General features: G+C 46.5%; 5 protein-coding genes across 5 annotated transcripts; 2 read left to right on the top strand and 3 right to left on the bottom strand.

Moving 5' to 3' along the window:
• Positions 1-560: 560 nt before the first annotated feature.
• N7462_008265 (uncharacterized protein) lies at positions 561-1,217 on the top strand (the record flags this gene model as incomplete). Its single annotated transcript, XM_057079980.1, has 1 exon — positions 561-1,217. The coding sequence occupies one exon, from the start codon at positions 561-563 to the stop codon at positions 1,215-1,217; it is 657 nt and encodes a 218-aa protein (XP_056930308.1).
• Positions 1,218-2,540: 1,323 nt separating this feature from the next.
• Positions 2,541-6,524, bottom strand: N7462_008264 (tetratricopeptide repeat protein; the record flags this gene model as incomplete). The annotated part of the gene is made up of 3 exons (XM_057079979.1): positions 2,541-6,180; positions 6,227-6,377; positions 6,434-6,524. 3 exons carry the CDS (start codon positions 6,522-6,524, stop codon positions 2,541-2,543), a joined length of 3,882 nt encoding a protein of 1,293 aa, XP_056930307.1.
• A 2,022-nt stretch (positions 6,525-8,546) lies between these two features.
• Positions 8,547-9,773, bottom strand: N7462_008263 (uncharacterized protein; the record flags this gene model as incomplete). The annotated part of the gene is made up of 1 exon (XM_057079978.1): positions 8,547-9,773. The coding sequence occupies one exon, from the start codon at positions 9,771-9,773 to the stop codon at positions 8,547-8,549; it is 1,227 nt and encodes a 408-aa protein (XP_056930306.1).
• Positions 9,774-14,378: 4,605 nt separating this feature from the next.
• Positions 14,379-17,781, top strand: N7462_008262 (uncharacterized protein; the record flags this gene model as incomplete). The annotated part of the gene is made up of 2 exons (XM_057079977.1): positions 14,379-17,251; positions 17,607-17,781. The coding sequence occupies 2 exons, from the start codon at positions 14,379-14,381 to the stop codon at positions 17,779-17,781; spliced, it is 3,048 nt and encodes a 1,015-aa protein (XP_056930305.1).
• A 6,675-nt stretch (positions 17,782-24,456) lies between these two features.
• N7462_008261 (uncharacterized protein) lies at positions 24,457-25,857 on the bottom strand (the record flags this gene model as incomplete). The annotated part of the gene is made up of 4 exons (XM_057079976.1): positions 24,457-24,858; positions 24,912-25,210; positions 25,270-25,586; positions 25,634-25,857. 4 exons carry the CDS (start codon positions 25,855-25,857, stop codon positions 24,457-24,459), a joined length of 1,242 nt encoding a protein of 413 aa, XP_056930304.1.
• Between the last annotated feature and the right edge of the window lie 315 nt (positions 25,858-26,172).

Here is a 26,172-nt window from a genome sequence, read left to right as displayed (position 1 = left end):
TATTGACTACGCTCGTTCATATGAAGGGCTGATCGATTAGCGCCGTCGTCAGTCCTCCGAACGCCTCCCTGGAAGCGAGTGGGAGGCTGAAACCGCGCTTGCGGGTTTCTCTCTTCCTCGCCAATGAATCAATCCCCTCAAGACTTGCTGGACCCCCAACACCCTTGATAGGTGCGGATAATTTAGTCTTCAGTTCTGAAGATACTTGTTCAAAGACCAAACTGTTCGATCCCTTGGAAAGTCACCTTATCTTGTCTAAGGATGGCGTGTCCTCGTTCGCTGGCTGGCGATTCGCGCGTTGTAACGACCAGAAGGGAATCGGCCAGTTGCTCTACATTGAGAATTTCCACTGCTTAGTCCGACATAAACAGATTGATGCTTGATTGTCAATTACCCACGGATGCACCTATATACCAGAAACGGTCTGGCAACCCTTGGCGGCCTCTTTCCGTTCTAGTACTCACCCCCTCGCCGCTTTTCATTCTTCCGGAGAATCAACCTGATCCGATCACTGAGCACTCGTCTTGGCTGACTACGCAACCCCCGGGCGACGAGGCGAGATGGATACCGGTGTACCATTACGAGGAGCTGGAGCTCTAATCACGACTCCCCCCCCTGGCGAACCAACCGACATTTTACACGCAGTTCACATTCTTCCATTCGCCCTTGGCAGCTCTACAAACGACGATGAAAGACAGCGAACCTGTGAGGTGTGGGGAACTATTTTTCGTTACTTTCCAAGCCTCCGCTCCGTCCTCGATATGTCACCTGAAGATGTGAATCGAGAAAACAATATCATGATAATGATTACTCCCCTACAGGAAGAGTTCGGTCGCTTCCGCTTTGTTCTTGAGGACACTCCGACCCCCAATCGCTACCGTATCAAACTATCTCCTCGTTTCGCATCTATCTACACACCCTTATTACCTAGCAACATGGTTATAACATTGACTAGCCACGACCATCGCTTTCATCTTCCTAAAGCCAAGTACTTACAGTTTCATACTGCCATTGGCAACATTTTGGATGCAAGTGGCCGGGCAGAAGGCATTGAAAAGCTCATACGAGATCTAGGAGATACGAGCAGTCCAGCATTGGCAAATGATGGCAGTACGAATATCGGCGATCTGCTCTCGATCAGCCATACATATTTCGCTGCTAGCCTCGAATCCACACCCAACATACCGTCGGGCGCAGCAGCAACGTGCCTGGGCTAGACTGCTAGGAACAGAGAATGAGAAAACCCCCCAGATTGGGTTACGCGATTCCTGCCTAACTCAAGATAGGCGGAAGCTGCTATCCACTTCGAAGACTCTTTCTAAACAATTTGATCAACGTTCAAGCTCTATTATTACTCTGGGGCTAGGTATAAAAAGAGGTGTTATTCCCACCCTTTGAGCAATATCCCCTTTACTTTATTATTGTTATTTCTATCACGCTTTACCTCACTCTTTGATTCAGTATTACAATATTGAATTATGGGTAAAAAATCTCATAGTCGCGACCGGGACATCAAGGCTAAAGAAAGACGCCGTCTTCAATGCTTGACAAATGACTATGTGCCTGGAGCGCACTGAGTAGAAGATGCTATTCGAAATAAAGATAAGAAGCTTTCAAAAACTAAAGACTCGCATCGGAGATTCTTGGATCTCTGGCTTGAGTAAGTTAACCTAATACTTTTCACTGAAGGTAAATCTAACTAGCTTGTAGATTTACCGCAGACACGGACAATGGCGTTTCATATTTTAAAACTACTCAGGGCTGTTCGCCGCCAAGTTGCGAAATGGTCAAGGAGTTTATTCGCTGGTAGGGAATTTCTGTTAAAGGTCGACTTTCTACTCGTGGACCAACGAAAATCTCAACCCTTGCCTGTGCTGAGCAATTTGTTATTGAGTAACCAGATTTGATGTTATTCCGGCCGACCGGCCGATTTCGGGTACAAATCGTACACATGACGATATATGGTCATACAGAAGAACAAGTTGGAATCGGACACCTTTATCGTCATACCTTCGGTAGATAGCGAAATGATGATATTAAGGTTGTAGAAAGAGAATCCCCCTTTCATTCGAATTGAATTTCTTCAAGATTCAGTTATTTGAATGATACACCTTTACTATTCTTCCTCAATTCTATAAGGATTCAGTCTTGTATTCAATTTCCTTACCTGACCAACAGGCCGCTACCCTGCAAGTAGCATCCTAACAAAACAGATGCTGCTTCAGCGAAAGAGATGTGTAGAAGTTGATTCTCTCCCTATCAGAGATGCGAAGCTATATCTCGTAAAGACTGTGCACGAGAAAAGATATCCTCCAATCAGAGATCACTCCTCGTCTGCCATTTCTCCATCACACCAGAAAGGATATTTCCACTAATACAGCATATGACGTCGTCCTTCATCGGCTTTCTTACGCGATCTCGCAACTCTTGCTATAGGCAGCAAACACTATCTGGCGATTGCTTTTATGATAAATGTCATTTCTTAAAGTTAATTGTAGAAACTGGCAGATGGAATGTTAATTATTGTCTTTAAGCGTGTGTCAGGTTGAGACATTAATATCCAGCATCTCCGTTTCCCATTCTAACAATGTTGCAGAATTAGATAAAGTGTCCGGGTGATTCATCCCTAGTATTTCTTCCTGTCTGGCTAAACAGGTCCGTAGTAGTTCGATAGCATCGGCATTGCGTCCTGAAGATTTTATTGTGAATGCGAGATTGTTTATACTCCCAAGCGTATCGGGATGGTCCGCGCCCAGCTTTGTCTTGCGACTCTCCATGACCTGCACCTGGAGCTGCTCGGCCAGTGCCCACCGACCCTGTTTCCTGTACGTGAAGGCGAGATTGCTCATGCTCGTGAGCGTATCGGGATGGTCCGCGCCCAGCTTTGTCTTGCGAGTCTCCATAACCTGCACCTGAAGCTGCTCGGCTAGTTCCCACCGACCCTGATCGCTATACGTCAATGCGAGGTTGTTTATGCTCGTAAGCGTATCGGGATGGTCCGCGCCCAGCTTTGTCTTGCGAGTCTCCATGACCTGCCCCTGGAGCGGCTCGGCCTCCTTCCACCGACCCTGATACCTATAAATCAACGCCAGTTTGGCTATGCTCATGAGCGTATAGGGATGGTCCACGCCGAGCTTCGTCTTCCTCGTCTCTATCACCTGCACAAATAGCTGTTCCGCCTCCTCCCATCGGCCCTGGTTCATATACGTCAATGCCAGGTTGCCCATACTCGTCAGCGTGTCAGGATGGTCCGCCCCGAGCTTTGTCTTGCTCGTCTCCATCACCTGCACAAAGAGCTGTTCCGCCTCCTCCCATCGGCCCTGGTTCATATACGTCGATGCCAGGTTGCCTATACTTATCAGCGTACGAGGATGGTCCACGCCGAGCTTCGTCTTCCTCGTCTCTATCACCTGCACAAAGAGCTGTTCCGCCTCCTCCCATCGGCCCTGGTTCCTATACGTCGATGCTAGGTTGCCTATACTCGTCAGCGTGTCAGGATGGTCCGCCCCGAGCTTTGTCTTCCTCGTCTCCATCACCTGCACCTCGAGCTGTTCCGCCTCCTCCCATCGGCCCTGGTTCATATACGTCAATGCCAGGTTGCCCATACTCGTCAGCGTGTCAGGATGGTCCGCCCCGAGCTTTGTCTTGCTCGTCTCCATCACCTGCACAAAGAGCTGTTCCGCCTCCTCCCATCGGCCCTGGTTTATATACGTTGATGCTAGGTTGCCCATACTCGTCAGTGTATAGGGATGGTCCACGCCGAGCTTCGTCTTCCTCGTCTCTATCACCTGCACAAATAGCTGTTCCGCCTCCTCCCATCGGCCCTGGTTTATATACGTTGATGCCAGGTTGCCCATACTCGTCAGTGTATAGGGATGGTCCACGCCGAGCTTCGTCTTCCTCGTCTCTATCACCTGCACAAATAGCTGTTCCGCCTCCTCCCATCGGCCCTGGTTCCTATACGTCGATGCTAGGTTGTCCATACTCGTCAGCGTGTCAGGATGGTCCGCGCCGAGCTTCGTCTTGCGAGCCTCTATCACCTGCACAAAGAGCTGTTCCGCCTCCTCCCATCGGCCCTGGTTCATATACGTCGATGCCAGGTTGCCTATACTTATCAGCGTACGAGGATGGTCCACGCCGAGCTTCGTCTTCCTCGTCTCTATCACCTGCACAAAGAGCTGTTCTGCCTCCTCCCATCGGCCCTGGTTCGTATACGTCGATGCCAGGTTGCCCATACTCGTCAGCGTGTCAGGATGGTCCGCCCCGAGCTTTGTCTTGCTCGTCTCCATCACCTGCACAAAGAGCTGTTCCGCCTCCTCCCATCGGCCCTGGTTCGTATACGTCGATGCCAGGTTGCCCATACTCGTCATCGTGTCAGGATGGTCCGCCCCGAGCTTTGTCTTGCTCGTCTCCATCACCTGCACAAAGAGCTGTTCTGCCTCCTCCCATCGGCCCTGGTTTATATACGTCAATGCCAGGTTGCCCATACTCGTCAGCGTGTCAGGATGGTCCGCCCCGAGCTTTGTCTTGTGAGTCTCTATCACCTGCATAAAGAGCTGTTCCGCCTCCTCCCACCGGCCCTGGTTCCAAAGCGTCGACGCCAGGTTGCCCATACTCGTCAGCGTGTCGGGATGGTCCACGCCGAGCTTCGTCTTGCAAGTCTCCATCACCTGCATAAAGAGCTGTTCCGCCTCCTCCCATCGGCCCTGGTTCCTATACGTCGATGCCAGGTTGGCCATACTCATCAGCGTATGAGGATGATCCACGCCGAGCTTCGTCTTGCTCGTCTCCGTCACCTGCACAAAGAGCTGCTCGGCCTCTTCCCATAGGCCCTCGAGTAAATATGCTTCTCCTAATATCGCTGTACTTGCAACAGCTTCTTCATTCTCATCACCTAGCAAATTAACTCTCTGCTTACTCGATTTAAATGCCATGCTCCTAACATCTGCCATATTGCCGCTTTTCAAAGCATACCATGCACCTCTATAAAGGATCGTCGCCCATTGTAATAGAGAATCTTTTGACTCTGGCTGCTGAGACATCGCTGACCGAACGTGTGGAAATAGCGACTGGCACTTCGCCCAATTCTCATATTCACCAGTCGGAAATTTTTGGTATAATATACCGATAAATCTTTCTCTCCATAGGTCTATGTTCCTATGAGATTTTAACCACGCACGCGTTGTCAGTTGCACCAGCCGATGCATAGTGAAGAAGGTCCCGGTCTCGCTAGTGGATATAAATGAAAAGTTTTTTAGTGTTATAATATCATCTTCAAAATCGGGACTATCATGAGGTTCGAACGACTCCCCGTCACTAGAGTCGTTAATGAGGTGGGAGGTAGAGGTATGGCTAGCTTCAGGGTCAAGCCGAAGAAGGCTTTCTGGTATTTCTTGCCGGTCGAAAAAACACATAAGAGAGAGTAGGTCCGCGGCAGATGTCTTTTTGGAGCGAATGTAATTGAATGATATTTGCCACGTCACCATAATTGAGTTCTTTGCTTCCCAGTCCCGATCTAAGCAATCTGCCTCTCTCTGGAGAAGCTTGGTCGCCTCACGGTCACTTGCTTGGAAGTCTCTAAGGTATTGTGATATCGAACAGCGAGGGGCTCGAGCTCTGATATAGCTCGCCGCCTGAACGATCGCGAGCGGCATGAACTCAAGCTCTTCCACTAATTTTCGACTCTCTTGGGCTTCTGCCGGTCGTCCAAGCCTATTCTCGAGAAGCTTCAGCGCCTCGCACTGTTCCATTGGTCTGACTTCGATCAAGTCATTGTGTTTGACTATCTTGAGCGCAACCTCTCGGCTCCGACTAGTGATAATGACAGATCCATTCCGGCCTCTAGGAATGTATTCTAGAAGTGGCTTCACTAGAGCATTCGTTGCTTCTTTCGTATGAGCGGTGTTTAGGGCTGCTTGGGGCAAACAGAGAAGTTCATGGTTATCTGCATTATCAAGGATGCAAATCCACTTCCCTTTCTTCTTATCTCGCAGCCAATTTTGGACTAGCTGGAAAATGTTGGCTTTGGGATCCCGGCGGCCGGGGATCTTAACCTCATCTGCAATGTCCCGAAAACTTTGCTCGAATCGGGCGTGATTGCTCGCGTGGATCCAAAAGATCCATGTCGTCGGTGATTCAGATCGGATCTGATATGAATATTCGATGACGAGTTGTGATTTTCTTCACGCTGTAAGTCTTCGGCCACGTCCTAGTGTTTCACACTTACCCTACACCACCGAGGCCGACTAAGGCTATTCTCGACCCTGGGACCGAGTTCTTCTCACGTATCTGATGAAGCAGTGTGCTCCTACTAACGAAATCCTGGTCGCGCGCGAATGGTACGGTCGATAAAGGATCAGGCGGGGTTTCTGGTCGCTCTAGAGTAAGACGCGGTGATTAGTCAATCAGCTCTGCTCGTCGTTTCCTGACGCACCTGGAGCGGCATGAAATTCCGCGGTGAATGTGCCATAGTTGTTCCCAACCTGTGCGCCATGGTTGACGCCCGAATAAGTGGTCGAGGCCATAATCAAGGAGCCGAACTTCCTTTGAAAATCGTGACTCCAGTGACAGTCTGCTTCTCAGCTGAAGGAGGGGCACGTACTTTGGTTTGAGCCAAGTGGCCCCCAGGCGCTAAGCCAGGAAAATCAAGTGGCTGCGACTATGGTGGGCTGTGGGTGGGGTCCAACAACAGGTCCAGCAACATCGGTTCCTGGAACGGATCGACCCGAGCCGGCACAGTTCGATCAAGCACAGCCGGCAACAACCAGATCCACCTCAACATACAAAGACGCTCCTACCGCGCAACTTTCTAAATACATATAATGGGCCACGTCAGGTCACAGTCACTCGCTGCGATGGTTAGACTGATATGAATTGTGTTCATCCACCTTTTTCTGAGGTCCGCAACTTTGAGAGGGGCCACCAAGCTCCCAGAGATTTGGAGATCGTCAAGTCACGTGCATTTCTTCACACCCAGCACGCCCTAGACCCCTACCACCTAGAATCGTCTCACCTACTTACTGAGGGTAAGTAACGGTGAAAAACGGTACGATGGGTTCTCTACCGCTCTCTTATGGTCACCAGCTGCGCCCTGTTGTACGTTTTCTCCACTGTCCAGATTCCTCACCGTCCGATAGCACCAAGGCTTCCTAAATCCAAACTGGAAATGATCCAAGACATAGTATCAAGCGGGTCACTTATCACCTCGTAAATGGCCAAAGCTGCCGAATGCAGTAAACGTTCGGCCATCAACATCAGCAACAACCTTCGCCGGTTCGGAAATGTCAGGTCTCCCCCAACTCGCCCCAACTCGCGTCGGCCACCGACCAAGCATGACCTCCTCGATGCTCCAAGCCTTATGTGACCGTCTCCTCGAAAAGCCTGGAATGTATTTAGACGAAATGACAATCTTCATATCGGACGAGTTCTGCGTTCAGGTCTCGAAATCGAGCCTCAAGCGGGCTCTCGCTTCGGCGGGCTAGTCGAAGAAGGCGACGAGACAGAGGGCAAAGGAACAGAATGCTGACTTACGAGACTTCTATTCGCACAACCTTTCCGACTTTCAGTCGTATCATCTAGGCTATGTGGATGAGTCTGGATGTGATAAGCGGGTTGGCTTTCGACGGACGGGCTGGTCTCCATTAGGCGTGACTCCATTGCAGGTAGCCAATTTCCATCACGACCAGCGGTATCAGATCCTGCCTGCCTATTCCCAAGATGGTATTGTGCTCTCTCGTATATTCCAGGGCTCTACCGATGCCGCTCTCTTCGAGGGCTCTATTGATCAGCTTCTTCGGCATTGCGGAAGATGACCCCAGCCAAAATCCGTTCTGATTATGGACAACGCATCGTTCCATCGTTTACCTCGTGTACAGGAGATGCACTAATGCGGGAGTGAAGCTAATGTACCTTCCACCATATTCGCCTGACTTCAATCCTATTAAGGAGTTCTTCTAAGGAGATGAGCCTTTCATCCCATCTTTTTCGGCCGAAGAAATAGGCCTTCCTTTCCTCAGGAATCAGGCCCTCATCGCCTGACTTCCACAAAAGGTATAGTAAAAGGCTGCAGCCGTCTAAAATAGAGGGTTTCGGCTATCCCTGTTCCAATGACCCGATTTACTTACCTATGACTTCTAGACTATATCTTATTATTATAGTAGGAAGTTGACTAATAGTAAATTTAGATAGATATAGTCATAGATTCAGGAATAATTAATAATTCAGAATGAATAAAGAGTAACAGATAGGAATCGGTAATTCCTAGGAATATCTAGTGCTGAACATGCAGATATATAGACCGGATAATGTCTGGCAGGTGGGGCTTTCCTGTCCTGGGTGCCACCGCTTTTATGAGGGCGCTCAGACAGGCTCACTAAGAAATGGAGCACGGGTACTTGCTCAACGATCTTGTCAATCTAGTCATGGATGCTCGGTGGTCGCTCAGTTTCTGGCTTTATTACTAAGATGATTAGATGACATTGCTATATGTTCAAGACTATAAACTACATACCAAAGCAGAATCATCTACGCTAGCAGATATGACATCCTTAACGGTGCCCCCGGCGACCGTTTTTGTGAGTTCGGAGATGCTTCTCGCTCAGCGTTTGGGACGTGACAGAAACCGCATTAATAGCCAACTCCTCGCTCTGGCCGGCGTTACATTCAGTACCGGCGGGCATCGGCTGGGAGGGTGTCCAGATACCGCCAGCACAGCGCTGGAAGGAGGTACCACTAATACAGTTCCAGTATCCTTCCTGAGAGCAGGATCCGGTGAGAGCCTCAGAGCTGGAACTAGATGCAGAACTAGATCCACTGGACGTATCGGCCGCAGAAGTCTCTGAAGCCACGGACGTTGTGGTGGTCGGGGTGATTTCGGTAGTCTGAGCAGTTTCGGTAGCCTGGACAGCTTCGGTGGTTTGGCTAGAGACTGCCACCGTAAGCGAGGTGCTCACTGATGCCTCTGCTGTAGTTATAGCCGTAGTAGCTGTAGAGGAAGACTGGGTAGAGCTGGAAGCTGTAGCGGTGCTGTAACCCGCCGTTCCCCAGGTGGCGGAACCACTGTAACATACGTCGGCATCAGTTGCAATGAGATGGCTGGAAGGTCCAAGGTACTCGACGGTGTCGCCAGGGTTGGGGAAACGAATGTCGTACATCTCCTCGGTCAAGCAACCGTTGATGTTGGCAATGAACAAGTCAGGGAACTCATCCGAGGAGCGCTTTTCGGCTGCGGCAGACTCCGATCTCTTCTTCGAGGAACTGCTCTCGGTGATAGTAATAGGGGCACAGTTCATGTACATCTCACGGCTGCCGATACGGTTGAACCAGGTCCAGGCGATAGTATACTCGCCCGCGTCGAAGCTGTCCGGGATGGTAAAGTTAGGTGAAAATGGGGTCACCATCGTGGCGCTGGTTCCGATGTTGGAGTCACTCTCGGTCTCATCCATACATCCACCTTCAATTGACATAATGACATCCCAAGTGGTCGAGTTGCTAGGCGCACGGTCCGAGGTAATACTGATTTGGCAAGAACCGCCGCCATGGGTAGTACCGCCGTGGAAAGTCATGGACTGGGTTTCACCTTTCACCATGTAGTTCTCCTCGGTAACAGTGTAATCGCCCGTGATTTTACACGGGAAATTGCTTCCATCCGCATCGAGAGGAGAGTTATCAGACGAATCAAAGTTGTAAGGAACGGGGTCGACCATGACTAGGTGAGCTCCAACAAGGGAGGTACCTAGGACGGTAGCGACCGCAACAGCCGATTTGGAGAACATCATGTAATCGGCAAGGGAAATATTCAATTCAAGATTGGTCCGATAGTTGAGAATAATTGATTGTATTCCGTCTCAGACTTGAAATGCAGAAAGAAACGTCGGTGTCTGTCACAGACAATTCACCAAATTTTTAATGAAAGAATGAAATGAATGAAAAGAGACAACAACTACCAGTAGTTGTGTCCAACGAAGCTTAATGGAAAGGAATGCGTGGTAGAATGCATGAAAGAAGTATCGAGCCTGGCATCGCGAGAGATCTTATAGTAATGGCTATCCTCACTTATATGATGAAACACTAACTTAATTCACACATTATTGTAGCCGAAGCAGGGGGCAGAGGTGCATTGTGAGGCTTGAATCACTTGGCAGGGGGACGGATGGTCCTATAATACGTCCTAAGCCAAGCGTGGGTGAGCTGCCTCGTTTATCTTATTGCCCAGATTTAGGCATACAGTCCCCCTCGATAGAGAGAGAAAAATTCAACAGATATTTTGAGACTTCGTGGTAGGTCCTGAGCTCATCGCGAATAGAGAGGCTCGTACCAGCAGCTTATCTATGCCTATACACAGACTATATAACTACCGATTGGAGATGAAGTTGATGTTTATCCTGCATAGAGCCTCAATGATTCAGACCTTAACCTTGGTAGATCAGAAAAGAGCTATCCGTGTTCGACCGTCGCACCCACAAGGTCTCCACACAAATCCGGTAGTTACTGTCATTGGATGGATCAGATCGAACACAACGACTGTCTTAGCTTGGCTTGGCTTCACCCTTCCTCCGAAGCGAGATTTTCTTGCCCCACACCCCCTATATATCTGTCACCTGTGGCGTTGGGGTATTTGATTCGGAACGGCTTCGAAAGCCGACAATCAGGCTTTGCCAAGAAAGCAAAATCATCAACCTAGACCTGTGACGTTTATCCATTATCATTCTGCTTCAGCATATTAGACCAGGAATTAAAATGAAAAAAGTAATGACAAGAATGACCGACTTCGGCAGTGGCCAAATCCTCTTGTGGGCCTCATTGACTACAATAGAAAGACTTAGAAATCGATCGGATTCGCGTGAACCAGATCTCCCAGGGTTTCTGTGACAGTGAATCCGCCCGATGTGGGGCGATGATGCACAGAACAGCTAAAAGCATCGCCTATACGACCTCATCGAGGTTTAGATTACTGTGTGTTTCAAACACGCTAGCGGGCGCCAAATTGTGCATGGTTCAAACTGCCGGGCGAACTCGGCATATTGGATTTACCTAGAACTGAGATTCTTTGCTCCCAAACAAATCTCAGCTACTCGAACCGTGATCTCGAAACACAAATCATACCTTAATTAATTTCATTTTGACCAGTTACATCCACTTCTAATCCATGCAGAGTACTGCAGGAAGCCACTCACGTAATTTCGCCAGCGAGCGGGATACACATGCGTAATACATCATTATATTTTTGGTTGTGCGATAACAGGAGGCCTCTCAGGGAATACGAAGCAATACAAGAACAAGGCCTATAGTCATATAGGAATATGTCAATATAGTAGGATACGGTATAGGCTAGGAAAGCTGGGATCCAATGGAATGAGATGCCCAAAATAGTGATGTATTGGGTGACTGAACTATCTAAGTGTGTAGGAGGGGGAATGTTGGATATCCTCTGCCTCGCGGTCTAGCGCGTTACGGCGCTGTATTCCGAGTCTACCCGGAATACCATACGTAGGGAATCAAGTATCCCTGTAACAATCTGACTCACGTGGGGAGAAGTGGGTCTCGCCTGTATTATGCGGTCTTCCTTCTTGACAGAATATTTTAACCCCTTCCTGAATTAGGTCGTAGTATTCCGGAATGAAAATTAAACCAACCATCTGCTCTACGTTATATACAAACTTCTTAGGTGCATCGGTAGTAACGTGTTCCACAAGCGAGCTGCGCACCTGTTATATGATAATTGGAGTATGAGGTTATTCCCAACTTCATGCCTCAGGTGTCAGTTCGACGCCTTATCGGTCAGGCTTCGAAATGACAGCCCCACTTCTCCCCAACATAGATGCATGACCTACAAGGCCCTCGGGGTTCGGTGCCCTTCCATTAGGGATTCGCCAGCCCCTCTTTGCCGTAGCCTTTGCTTACCTCTGATTACATGAGGGCCACGTCAGCGCCTATTGTTGTATGATGCATCGCCTCTGCTTTAGTCATGTGAAGAAGTACTGAAGACTGTATATAAATTGAGGAACATGGAGAGATCCATGATAGCAAGAAACAGTGTTTTGCCTTCCTTACTTGACGTTTATCTTCCTACCTAGTCGACAGGCTTTCTACCCTGTATAAGTAGTTATTCTCTAACAATTTGCTGTAACAGTGCAGTCATTATTAGCATCACAAAAAGCCAGGTTCTGGGTCATATCAGCTTTACAGAAAGGTTATATTGCAAAGGGAAAGGATAAGGGGAAAGTGGTAACGCAGGACTATTAGTGCCTTAAACCTAGCCCCCACCCTTGGGTTGTAGGTGCGCCACACAGTCTCTTCGTTTCACGCCGTCTTTTCGGATTCTTCCTAAACCATTCTATATCCTTGCTTCCTTATCTAACACTTCCATTATAATATGACCATTTCTGATGGATCTCGTATGGTTGAGGGCTGCCTAGCTGCATCACGCGTCAAGAAGGCTAATATAGCGCGTTTACCACAAGAATTTAGCGTGCCTGGGCGTTCGCTTTCAAATAGGGTTAACAAGAAAACAAGGCCTATTACCGCTGAACGCGGTGTTGGATACGCTCTAGAAGCATATCAGGAAGAAATCATAGTTCGCTGGATTCAATATATGAACGATTGCTCTATGCCTATCACTCCTAGGATACTGGAATCGTGGGCGAATCGTGCATATCAACGCGTCGGAGAGCCGCCTATTAGCAACATGTGGGCGTATCGCTTTTTGACACGGCTTCCTGAACATTGACCAAGGCAAAAATATGACGTCTATCGAGTGAATGGCTGCTGACGGGTGGCAGGTAGAACAGTTTATATTCAAAGGAAACAGGATCTTTATAGAATGTTGGCTTAAAAAAACAGAAGATCTGCCACCAAGAAGTACTAATACAATATTACCAAACGGTTGAATAACCGATACTATAGCAGTTCAATGGCTTCGATTCTTTATAGAAGCAACATGCGACCGTACGCACTCGGGTGAAAAACGTATCCTAATCTTCGACGGTCATGGTTCTCATCTAATATTCGAATTTATATAACTTTGCGAAGAGAAAGATATCCTGCCAATATTTCTACCACATACAGCATACGTTTGCCAGCCGCTTGACGGGAAAACATTTCTAAGCTACAAGCAACACTTCCGCTTAGCGAATAACGAGCACGATATGCATTTTGAATGAACTTAATTTGAAGTATCTAGACTGCGTAAGTACCTACAAATTTATTTCATGTGGGTTCCCGGATTTGAACGCACGACCAGTATTAGAGGCGCCAATTAATTCAGCCACAGTGGGCGCTGAGCAGCAGCGTGATTTCTGATAGCACCACATCCCGTACTCCTTTGCCCCTTACAACGCGACCGTTTCCCACCCTCTATATCGCCAAGACATTGTTTTGCTTCGACCTGAAACGAACTATTTATTACGCTGAATTGAAGGTCTAAATCGAGTCGGTGCTCGGTAATCGAATGATTCTATCCCAGGTCAGGCACATTTTTTACTTCAACCCACTTCTATGGTAGTGTTTCCAATTTATATAAAGCCACAGGTGGAATAGTAGATGACCACCAAGATTAGACATTTGTAGGTTTCAATTGACCATAGAGGGCACAAGAAAGAGGCTGAGGCAAAGCAAAAGTTAATCTAAATTTGATATAGGGACAGATAATTAGAAGTACGAGCATAGGCTGTTATATTATATTGCAACATGAGGTCATTCCCAACTCAATGGCTTTGGTGTCAGTCATCCACCTTATCGATCAGTCTTCGGGGGGACAATCCCACTTCTCCCTAACATGGGTACATGATCTACCAGGCCTTGGGGGTTCGGTGCGCTTTGACTAAGGATTCGTTCACCCCTCCATCTTGCAGCCTTCGCTTAGCCCTACTATATAAGTGCCACTTCAGACCGCACATTACAATGTGATCCATCGTCTCTGCTTTGGTCATAGGAAAAGATGTCGAAGCCTGTACATAAATTGAGGATCATGGAGAGATCTAAGATAGCAAGGATCAGTATTTTGCCTTCCTTACTTGACGTCCATCCTTCTACCCTGTACAAGTAGTTATACCCTAACATTGACATCGACGCTTATCACAACCATGTAACCATGCTTCACCACCGCTTCGGGAATGAAAGAGACTGGCCCTGCTCGATGACAAGAAGGATATTAGTAATATAGGGGCTGTGGGCCCCGCGGGGGCTTAAAAACACATGTCGCGTTCCCCACCCCACATTGCCCCCGTTTGCAAAAGGACTTCCTCAACAAATCGGAATTTTACGACCTTGCCTTTCTCACCAAGCTTCCGTCATACTCTTCTCTATATCAACTATCTGAGGGACCGTTCGAAGACGACATACACGACATCTTCAGGATACAAGTCGCCGCCCAGTCGAAGATGAACAATCGCCGGACACTCCATGCCGCTGCGAGGGAAGGCGACGTTGGTTCCATAAATCAAGCTCTCCAGTTAGGCGAGGACATCAATACGCCAAACCCATTTGGGGACACGCCTCTTCATTTGGCGGTATGGAAATTGTCGCGACCTTCTATCAGGTTACTGATGCTTGCGGGTGCCAGCGTAAGAGATCTTGACGCTCAAGGAAAGTCTGTGTCAGATCAGGCGAAGCAGTGGGGAGGAGAAGAGCTTTTGGCCTTCTTGAAGAGTGTAGAAGAGGAGTACATGGTATTTCAGGAGAACATGCGAAAGCACGCTTTGGATGAAAACTGGAAGGAGTTCGATAATATGTTGTCAGAATACTCAGGGCTGGTCAATGTTTACCTACCAGAGGGGCATACATTGTTACAGGAAGTAGCAAAATGGGGCATTACTACGGGTTTGAAGAGACTGATCCAGGTAGGCGCTAGGATTGATATGAGAAGTAGAACAGGCCGAACCGCTCTTCACTTTGCAGCAGGGTCGGGGCGCTTACTCGCTATCTGTGAGCTTCTTGATCATAGCGCCGATTTGGATGCCCAAGATGACGAGGCCCAGACAGCTCTTCACCTTACCACACAGTCTAGCTCACTAGAAAGCATGAAAGTGCTTCTCGATCGCGGTGCAGACGTTAATCTCCAGGGCAAGGACGGCCGGACGGCTCTTCACCTTGCCGCACAGTCTAGTTCGCTAGAAAGCATGAAAGTGCTTCTCGATCGCGGTGCAGACGTCAACCTCCAGGACAAGGACGGCCAGATAGCTCTTCACCTTACAGTGCTATCTAGCTCGCTAGGAAGTATGAATATACTTCTCGATCGCGGTGCAGACGTCAACCTCCAGGATAAGGACAGCCGGACGGCTCTTCACCTTGCCGCACAGTCCGGTTTAGAGGATATTACGAATACACTTCTCGATCGTGGTGCAGACGTTAATCTCCAGGGCAAGGACGGCCGGACGGCTCTTCACCTTGCCGCACAGTCCGGTTTAGAGGATATTGCGAATACACTTCTCGATCGTGGTGCAGACGTTAATCTCCAGGATAACGACAGCCGGACGGCTCTTCACCTTGCCGCACAGTCCGGCGCACTAGAAAGCATAAAAGTGCTTCTCGATCGCGGTGCAGATAGTAACCTCCAGGATAAGGACGGCCGGATACCTCTTCAACTTGCCGCACAGTCCGGCTCGCTAGATAGCATGAAAGGGCTTCTCCGTCATATTACAGAGAGTAACCTCCAGGACAAACACGGCCGGACAGCTCTTCACCTTGCCGTAGAATCCGGTTTAGAGGATAGCGTGAATACACTTCTCGATCTTGGTGCAGACGTTAATCTCCAGGGCAAGGACGGCCGGACGGCTCTTCACCTTGCCGCACAGTCTAGTTCGCTAGAAAGCATGAAAAGGCTTCTCGATCGCGGTGCAGACGTCAACCTCCAGGACAAGGACGGCCAGATAGCTCTTCACCTTACAGTGCTATCTAGCTCGCTAGGAAGTATGAATATACTTCTCGATCGTGGTGCAGATATCAACCTCCAGGACAAGGACGGCCGGACGGCTCTTCACCTTGCCGCACAGTCCGGCGTAATAGAAAGCATAAAAGTGCTTCTCGATCGCGGTGCAGATAGTAATCTCCAGGGCAAGGACGGCCGGACGGCTCTTCACCTTGCCGCACAGTCCGGCGCAATAGAAAGCATAAAAGTGCTTCTCGATCGCGGTGCAGATAGTAATCTCCAGGGCAAGGACGGCCGGACGGCTCTTCACCTTGCCGCACAGTCCGACGCAATAGAAAGCATAAAAGTGCTTCTCGATCGCGGTGCAGACGTCAACCTCCAGGACAAGGACGGCCAGATAGCTCTTTACCTTGCTATACTATCTAGCTCGCTAGAAAGCATAAAAGTGCTTCTCGATCGCGGTATAGACGTTAATCTCCAGGGCAAGGACGGCCGGACAGCTCTTCATTTTGCCGCAGAGTCTAGCTCACTAGAAAGCATGAAAGTGCTTCTCGATCGCGGTGCAGACGTTAATCTCCAGGGCAAGGACGGCCGGACAGCTCTTCACCTTGCCGCAGAGTCTAGCTCACTAGAAAGTATCAAAGTGCTTCTCCGTCGCGGTGCAGACGTGAATCTCCAGGACAATAACAGCCGGACGGCTCTTCACCTTGCCGCACAGTCCGGCTTAGTAAAAAGTATGAACATACTTCTTGATCGCGGTGCAGATAGAAACCTCCAGGATAAACACGGCCGGGCAGCTCTTCACCTTGCCGCACAGTACGACTCACTAGATAGCATGATAGTGCTTCTCCGTCGCGGTGCAGATATTAACCTCCAGGATAAGGACAGCCGGACGGCTCTTCACCTTGCCGCACAGTCCGGCTTAGTGAAAATTATAAATATACTTCTCTATCGCGGTGCAGACAGAAACCTCCAGGACAGACACGGCCGGACGCCTCTTCACCTTGCTATACTATCTAGCTCGCTAGAAAGTTTAGATATGCTTCTCGATCGCGGTGCAGACGTTAATCTCCAGGATAACGACGGCCAGACGGCTCTTCACCTTGCTATACTATCTAGCTCGCTAGAAAGTTTAGGTATACTTCTCGATCGCGGTGCAGACGTTAATCTCCAGGACAAACACGGCCGGGCAGCTCTTCACCTTGCCGCACAGAGCGGCGCAATAAAAAGCATAAAAGTGCTTCTCCGTCGCGGTGCAGACGTTAACCTCCAGGACAAGTACAGCCGGACGGCTCTTCAACTTGCCACACAGTCTAGCTCGCAGGAGAGCAGGGAATTACTTCTCGATCATAGTAGAGACATTGACCTCCTAGATCATCACGGCAAGTCAGACCTTTCTAAGAAAAAGATGGATACCAGGGATTCTAGGGTAACTAGGAAAACTGGAAACTTGCATTTCCCCTCATGTCCAACTTCGGTCAATCTCAACTTTCACCTCCAATGCATCAACGGACAGCATTACTTTGATGGTATTCGCACAGTATGCTTCTCTGATATACCGCCATTGTCAATATTTGATCGCATCAAACTAGGTGTAGAATCAATTGTTCAGATGCGTATTGACTGGTGGCCATTCCGTCAACCTACCATTCCATGCCCAGAAGGTCACGTGACAGTCAAATGGATGGTAAGTATGGTATTTCCCAACATAAGAGCCCAAAGCTAATTCTGCGTATTGTAGTGTGGACTACAAGAGCTTCACCTTCATCTATCATTGGATGAAGCAGAGAGATATCGTCAAAACTGCAATCCAATACAGCTCAGCAGTAGGGTCGATTCGGACCGAACTCTACCGCGCCATCATCAGGATATCCAGAATTCAAATGTGCCCGAAGTTCGAATTAGCGATTCACTAGGGAACCCAGTTCATCCAATCTCAAGTTCCTCTTCTGCCCAAGGAAACAATGGGAAACATTCTAGAGGTACCCTCGTACGAGATGAAACTTTCCTTGAGAAAAATTATATCTCGAAGGAGATTTACTGGTGTGTTGACAGACCCTGGACTGAGCTCAAAGAAACAATGCTTTCTGTGGTCCAAGATTCACAAAACATACGAAATGACGCAGAATTTTACTTGAAACTCAAGGCTGGATATATTAGAATTCGTGGCCACCTCAAGCACCGCCTCTTTTCTTGGAAAACATGCACTTCAGTTGAATTTATAAAGGTAAATAGCTTCATGTCCTTAATTCATGGAACAATGGCTCATAAGTTAGTTCTACCGAGTACGCAATTATCATGATCAGGTCTATCCGGGACCAAACGAAGTGCCTTCCCGAGAAGCAGAATATGACTTCAAAATGCCTGAGCCCGAAGATGTCCATATAAAAATAGCAAGTCTTCAGATAGCGGCAGGCCTTAAAAATCCCGATCTGAGTGAGGGTGCGATGGAAATTTTCCATTTGATACCGCAAAAGAATGTTCCTCCCTTGCTTCCAAACACTATGGGCACGGAAGGATGGGGCTTGCACGCTATGCAAGGATGGTCATTTGTGAAGATATTTTCGTGGTTCGTTGCGACGCAGATAGTTGGTTTTGTATTTGTTTCCCTCTGGCTCACTTTCATCAACAAGACTGACCTACAGAACGCGTTTGTTCCCTGGACATTCTTGACTACCTTGATCATGGTTGGCTTCGGCATATGTCAATTCTACACTCCAGCGTGACTTACTGTTCAGAAAATGCTGATGTTTTCTTTGATACCTTGTCCTGTTCGCACGCTTATGGCTGTACGTATTCCCACCTTGGTCCGCACTGGCACGAGGGCAGAGCAAATCACTATTGTTCATTTCCGCTTCAGTACAAGCCGCGACTTTACAGTATTGATACATAAAACATTAAAGTGCCGGTATTGACGATATACTTGAGATCTGAGGGATTCCTAGGAACACACTTATGCTTCTAGGAGCGATTGTTTGGGTATATACCGATAGTAGGACTTAGATTCCCCTTTTTCCCACTCAGTTTAGTCAAATTACCATGTTATCGAAACCCCAAAAGATCTTTGTAACATTGTGTATTTTATGGAGCTTACTAAAATGCCTGGTCAACTATGGTAAGCAATCAAGAATTCTCTCAGGCCCAGTGAACAAACGCGCCGAGAAGATGAGTTTTAAGATAGATTGGGTTGGCCAAAAGTTGCCAGTCATTATTCGGTGGATATAGATGGATTCCTGGACGCGGTAGTAATAGGAGATACCAGTTGAAACCGAACGATATGAGCTTTTGGCAGCTATCATGAGTATTGAATACTATCAGATATCGGGTGTAAACAATACTGTAAAGAGGATAGGGTTGCATACTGTGCATGAATTGCTCCTAGGGTATAATTGTGGGCAATGCAAGTATACAGACTTCTCAATGTAGCCCACATAGGGCGCTAGTAGAAGGCAATCTACATGAGTTAATTTAAATCCAGCCTGTATACGTCATCCGAGCATGTTCCGTATTAACTCTCAACGATACGCGTTGCTGACACCAGCCTGCAAAACAAGTATGCTGCCAAACACCTTATTTTCTGGCAGTACCATGGCTGCCGCTACAGTTCCAAGTGCCCACTAATACCTAAAAACCTCGTTATAGTAAGTCGATACTAATGATATTTCCACATGAACGCTCTAATTTGAGGGCAGATATCCCTTAAGAATACTACTTCTTGATACTGACCTACGGCTAACGAGACCTACGCGCCGAAGGGGCAGTAAAATTGTTAACGTATTTCACTAGCGAGCTGAACACCCTACCACCTACTACTTTTTGAAAACTGTATTTCCACCAAAACGCTATATATTTGATTCAATTTATCTAGCATTACATTGACTAATGTTATGTCCTATATTACCATATCCAGAGCACCGAAAAACATGCCTAGTAGTAGACTCAGCGCCCTCGGTAGGCTACTGAGCAAGCTCTATAGCATCGTTTTGAATAGCTTCAACGCTTGCTGGCAACGTTGAATCTATAGATATAGATTCGCCGACCATAAAAACTTGCTACCTAGATATCTGGCGATTAGAACGTGTGCGTTTCTGATGTTTCTTCTAGTTGAATTGTCGTAAATCCCTAGCTACCTGCGCTAGAAGCGCTCCGCTATGCATCGCTAATTGGCACCCCTTGATTAATGATCTAACGCACGCTCAGTAGGGCTTCCTGGCGACCGCGAGCGCTTGCGTAGTAGAGCTTTAATAGATGAAGCTTGCTTGCTGAGCTGCTTGATCGTATGAGGAGTAGTAGGCACGAAGGCGCTAGATCTACTACTAGGCCTGCTTGCTGGTGGCGTTGGTGTTCTATGCGATCTATTAAGCTTTGATAGGACTCGGTCGGCATCTAGCGGAACTAGGCCTGCGCTGGTGAGACTAGCTTGAATAGTGCTAGGTAGGAAGGCTTCCTAGCGTGCTCGAGTGTAGGATTCTAGGAAGTCGAGCTTATCGATATGGTTATATCCTAAGCGGGCTTGGGCTTCGATTAAGCGACTGTATGAACGCTTTAATATAGCAAAACACCCGATATCGAGAGGCTGTAGAAGATGCGACGAATGCGGTGGCATGCAGCTTGGTATACCATTATTTTGCTGGCAGATTTGATCAAATTGTGGTGTTAAATAGCAGCCGTGACCGTCTAATATTAATAGCCGATATTTGCCTTGCGTACGCGGAGTAGGAGCTGGAATAAAGAGCTTTTCTAGCCATCGTAGGCATATATCATCGTTAGTCCAACCTTTCGGTGATGTTTCAAATTGCCAGTCGCTAGGAAGGTTATCAAACCAGCTAGTAATATAAACCTTTCCTTTGAATATTATATACGGCGGAAGCGACAACCCGGTTGCCGATATAGACTCAGTAGCAGTTACCCACTCTTGATTCCCTGGTTGCAATAGAGGTTTCCGACCGTAGAAATCCTTTCGTGTAACTATTCTAGTAGTAGATATGAGGCCCATAGCAAAGCCTGTTTCATCAAAGTTATAGATATCGTTTGATTGGATCCCGTTTTCGTTGATAACTGTTTCAATAAACCTTAAACCACGCGCGTAGGCTTGCTGGGTCTTCGTTCTTGGGTGCGCTCATAGTCGTAGCGCTTAGAGAATCGTGTAGTAAGGTCTGATCGACGCTTAATATAGCGTGTCACCCAATTAGCACCTATAGTAGAAGGTTGCTAGTAGAAGATTCGCCATACTAGCAATCGCTGCAGGCCTAGGGGAAGCACCACGGGTATCTAGCGATAGTATCCACTGGCAAAGCGAATCCTCTTCTTCTTGTGTCAGTTTTAGAAGGGATGATCGTGTATCCTGGCGGTTCCGAACACCATTGATTCGGTCATATAGGGTAGTGATAGGCACATCTGCTGCTGCTTTGAGTATAGATAAGTTAGTATCATTTTGAATAGCTTTGATAGCGATTAGGATCCTATCCTCCCTATTTGGCGATTTTGAGCGCTTTTCAGAACGTTTTGGTGGCATGGTGTGTGATGGAAGATAGTAGGTGATGCGTGGGAAGCGTGTTTTGGATGGCGTGTTCGGCTCACTAGTGAGATACGCTCAGTTAGTGTATTCTGATATTTCTCAAAATTAATCCTTACTCCTTCATGGAAGGTTTCCACGTCCTTTTTATCATGGAAGCGGGCTAAGAAAGGCGGGGTTATTTCACATGCTTCACTGTATCAGTTCACTACTGATCCAAGGTCATTTCATGAGCTTATTCCATATCACGGAATAACCAGAATTAATTACTTAGGACTGCTCGACTATATCTTATTATTATATTGGTAAGTAGAACGGGAAATTAACATAAATATATTCATGTAGAAAACAATCTATACGTGATGAAAGAAGAGTAATAGATAGGAATTGGTAATCTCCTAGGAATATCAAGTGCTAAATCAGAAATGATTAGTTAGACAAATACCACATCTTTATCGTCCATCTCCAACTGTCATCACAGAAAAAACCGGCTGCAAAGCAGTTATTGACTCGCATACAATGTATTTCCCTTGGATACAGATTCACGATCGATTCAACCTTGATATTTATTATTGTCTTGCCTAGCCAACAGGCTACTGCCCTGCAAGAAGCAACACAACAGAGATACAGATAAGAAACTAGAGAAGCTATGATACTTATTCAATATAAGGTTTAATCATTACAAAGGCACGCGAAGGTAATAAAGAACTTTTCACTAACCAAAATAGCCTTAATTAGCCTCTTATCCTACTAAATCATCAGATACCATAAGCAAATACACCTGGTACCCTAATAAATAAGTTTATACTATATCAATCAACCAAAAGTGTCAAGGATGAAACATAGTTATTATAGAATAACCTCGGATCTGTGGTGATCTATTACGATAAAGTATATCAACCTACCCCGCTCTACTTACCCTACTTTCATGATACAGTAAATATAGAACACCTCAATGGCGGAGCAACGATTCAATTTTGAAACTACCAAGATATAAGAATTTTTTTCCTTGCCTGACCTATATGAGTCTATAGCAATAGCCTAATTACAAAAAGAGAAACATACATTAGGCTCATCAAGTCTTCTTCTATTAAATAGTATAATTTTCATCCTATTAATGTAAGTTTGAAGGGGATAGCATCGATTGTATTTTGCCCTAACGACTACTGGAGGTTATATAGGCTATGGGAGCCTGAGGAATATGTGGCTACTCAGGTAACTATAGACTCCCAATATGTCACTGGTATATAGATTCCTATAGACAAGATATATCGTCAAGATATATGCTCGAATGCCGCAGAACCGTCCAATCACATCACTCTATTATACACTATCCTAGAGTGTGATGACCTATAACAAAAGTCTAAAGTTGGTCTTGTGATGCAAAAAAGCTTCTATATTTCCATATCTCCCAATAAAAATCAATTGTCTTCAGCCCTCCATAGGCCTATTTCAGCGCTGCTAGTAACATTATCTCCTTTTCGCAGCATCGGCTCTTCCAGAGCGTGAGAAAAATTCATTCCAAGTTCCATCGTCATGTGCATGGATTGATAACTTTCTGGTCCCCTTGTCGGTATGGTACCCGACGGTAATTACCTTCTTCTCGTCGCTAGCGTCTTTGCTAGATTTGTGAGGCGTTGTCCCTCTTTTGGAATAATGTTAGTAATAAGTAGGAAATGCGGTTAATAAAATCATTAATAACATACTGAATTTTCGCTTGTGTGACACCAGGGTACTAGATCAAATTGACTTAGTTTTTATATTAGTTATAAGGGAGCTTTAGAAATTACCTTCTTCTCAATACTGGCACTAGCCTTGCTCACGGTATCACTAAAGCCTATCCCTGCCTTTTCTTGTAGTGCCGCAAGAGAAATCTGCAAATATTTCATTGTAAGGACTGGAGTAGGCTTCGGCATAGCTGTAGTTTGGTGATGACTGTTTTGTGTGAATTTATTTTGGTTGCTTTCACTGTCAAGGAGTAAGTTGAATAATTATTCAGAGGGAAATGCTCTCCTTTAAGTAGTCAACGTGAATTGTCTCTGGGCTATACTGAGTGCATATTATCGTTTACTGCACAATTAGTATGGATTCTACGCGCCTGATCTTGACCTTGTTGTTGTTTCATATTTGAGAGAAAAACTGCCTTGAATGCCCTCGTCATTATGTGTATTAAAAGACGCATATTATTGTCTCATGATGCTCAGCGCATAGATGACTTTGTTTATTTGGCCGTTTGATCCATGCCTTTGGCGTATCCCGTAGACATTTAGTTATAAATTTCAAAATTATTATTCAAACCACTTGATAAAACTCGTCAGTGCTGTATTGTGGTCTATATATACATATGTATATATATATATATGCATTTATCGTACTTCTCAGATTATTGTTGATGGAAGGAATGAATACGGTACGTCGCTATTGCCTACCGACCCCGAGTATATATTATCAAAGATTATATTTGATGATAATACTATCATTAATAGGATTATAAGGGATCTAGAACTGCCATATTTATCGACTAGTGAGCACGTTACTAAAATCCGAACTAATAACACTATAGCTAACAAAATTATGACCGGTGGCGCGATACCCAACATAGGGGCCAACGGTGCGATACCCAACATAGGGGCCAACGGCGCGATACTCAATATAGGGGCCAACGGCGCGATGCCCAATATAGGCGCAACACTAACGCGATTACAAGCACGAAACGTTGCTTCAGCGATACACTTTGGATCGTTATCGAATTTCTATATACTAGAAAGGAGACTTACCAGAAAAGGTCGATCAGAGAGAAGATAAAAGTTTACGTAATAGGAAAACGAGAGGGTTGTATAAAATAATGTTTGCAAATAATCTCAACTAAAAATACTCACTGCGATTCTGTTCAAAACTAGACTAGGTTCAGAATTAACAGACAGAACGAAACACCCCTAGAGGAAACTAAATATCGGGACAATATGAAAATAGAAAATTGCCGTAATACAGAGAGGATTCATTTATATAGTAGAGCACTACTACTACTATACCACAAATTTTTCTATCAGATTAAGAACATTAGTCAAGACAGGGCTTATTCCCGTAACAATGGCTGCATCAAGAATTCGTCGTAAGCAAGTTCTTCCGCGGAAGGCCGAGCTTCGGGTAACCAGCATAAAACTCTCCTCAAGAAGCCTAGAAAAAGCTCCTTGTCGACACCACAATAATGCTGGGCGCGCAATTCCCACGATTGCTCTGGCAGGGGCAGAGAGCCTTTCCAATTTCCTATATGCTTGTTAGATTCTCTAGCAAATATATAGAAGCGGTTAGAGATACCATCACTATCCCAATAAAGGTGTGATTTTGCGCTTCTTTGGAGAAACTCAGGAGGTGGAGGCCCTATCAGTGATGTCATCTCTGCTAGATGTTGTTCATCATTGAGGATGCCTTCTTTCTTAGCGAAGAAAAGATGGCGGCCAAAGGCCATATCCCATGCCTAAAAATATGAGTTTAAATAACTAGGTCGAAATAGAAGAAACCTAGACTGACCATGACACCTATCGACCAGATATCAATTTTCTCATTCCATTCCATTTCTAAAATAACCTCTGGAGCTCGGTAGATGCCTGGCATCACATCGCCTCGCTGTTTAGTTTTACCAATTCTAGCTTCACCAAAGTCAGAAAGGACGGGCAACCCCGTAGCTATAGGCACTGGTCGAGAGAAGTAAAGCTGACGGCTATCGTCTAGAACCTTTCTTGCAATTGGCATTTTTAATTCGCCTTCTTCAATCTGGTCGAGAATCGATAAATCTTTGATCCCTTGCAAAATGTTATTTGGCGAAATATCTGGATATATGTTAGTTTATTATATAAAGATAACTAGAAGGTAAAGCTTTCGAGCTGACCAGTATGCACGATATCATTCTCGTGAATAAAAGCCACAGATATCAAAATAAGCTGCAAACTTCTTTGGAGCAGATCCTCTGGTAGCTTGCGGTTGGGAAACAGCTCTTGGAAATCCGCAAAACTCATACCAAGTGCCTCGTATATAATGCAAGTATGTTGTCCGTGGGGACCAGAAATCTCGAATGAATCGAGAATAAGACGCACCAGACTCTTGCTAGAGTGATTGCTAATTTGTTTTAAGTGGTCCGAGACCGCCAACTCGTGGTCTTGTCGCTGGCCGCGGATACCGACTTTCAGTGTATTAAAGCCATGGCCACTAGGGTTAATTAGATAAATGTAGGATATTTATACGAGGAAGCTTACTAGAGGTCACGACAAAGCCAAGCGGTAGAAGACATCCCATATCCCAGCTTAGAAACGACCTGGTATCGCGATGCGAAGACTTCACCAATATATACAGGGTAGTATATATCTGAGGCATAGAAAGGAAGATTTTCTTCTTCGATCTTCTCCTTGGGGTCAAGCTTGATGAAGCCTGATGATGGAAACTGCCGAAGAGGCAGGGGAGATGGTGGTCTAGATGCCATGGCTCTCGTAAAAGGAAAATGCAACCTGCGCGTGACACCAAGGACAGAGAACTTGAGACAAGGGGTCACTCTTGTAAGTTTCCCAGCAAGTGCTCGCATATTGAACAGTCCAACAACTCGCAAGTTGGAGGGCGAATAAGCAGTCAAAACAGTATTAGTGTCTGACGGTTATTGTACGGGCAGTGTAAGGCATTAATAGTTGATTGGAATGGTTTTGTTGTTCGTGGCTGAGCCGCCCCCTGCACGTACCCGCTAGGAAAATCACGGGTTTGTTGGCCTGTTTCCACGTGATCACCAGGCGCGTAAAGAGCAGCA

This window comes from Penicillium macrosclerotiorum (genome assembly GCF_028827735.1).
Source record: "Penicillium macrosclerotiorum strain IBT 26536 chromosome Unknown utg000008l_segment0_segment0, whole genome shotgun sequence".
Lineage (NCBI taxonomy): Eukaryota > Fungi > Ascomycota > Eurotiomycetes > Eurotiales > Aspergillaceae > Penicillium > Penicillium macrosclerotiorum.
The sequence above is the reverse complement of the archived record's forward strand: the minus strand, read 5'-3'. Positions and strand labels throughout refer to the sequence as shown.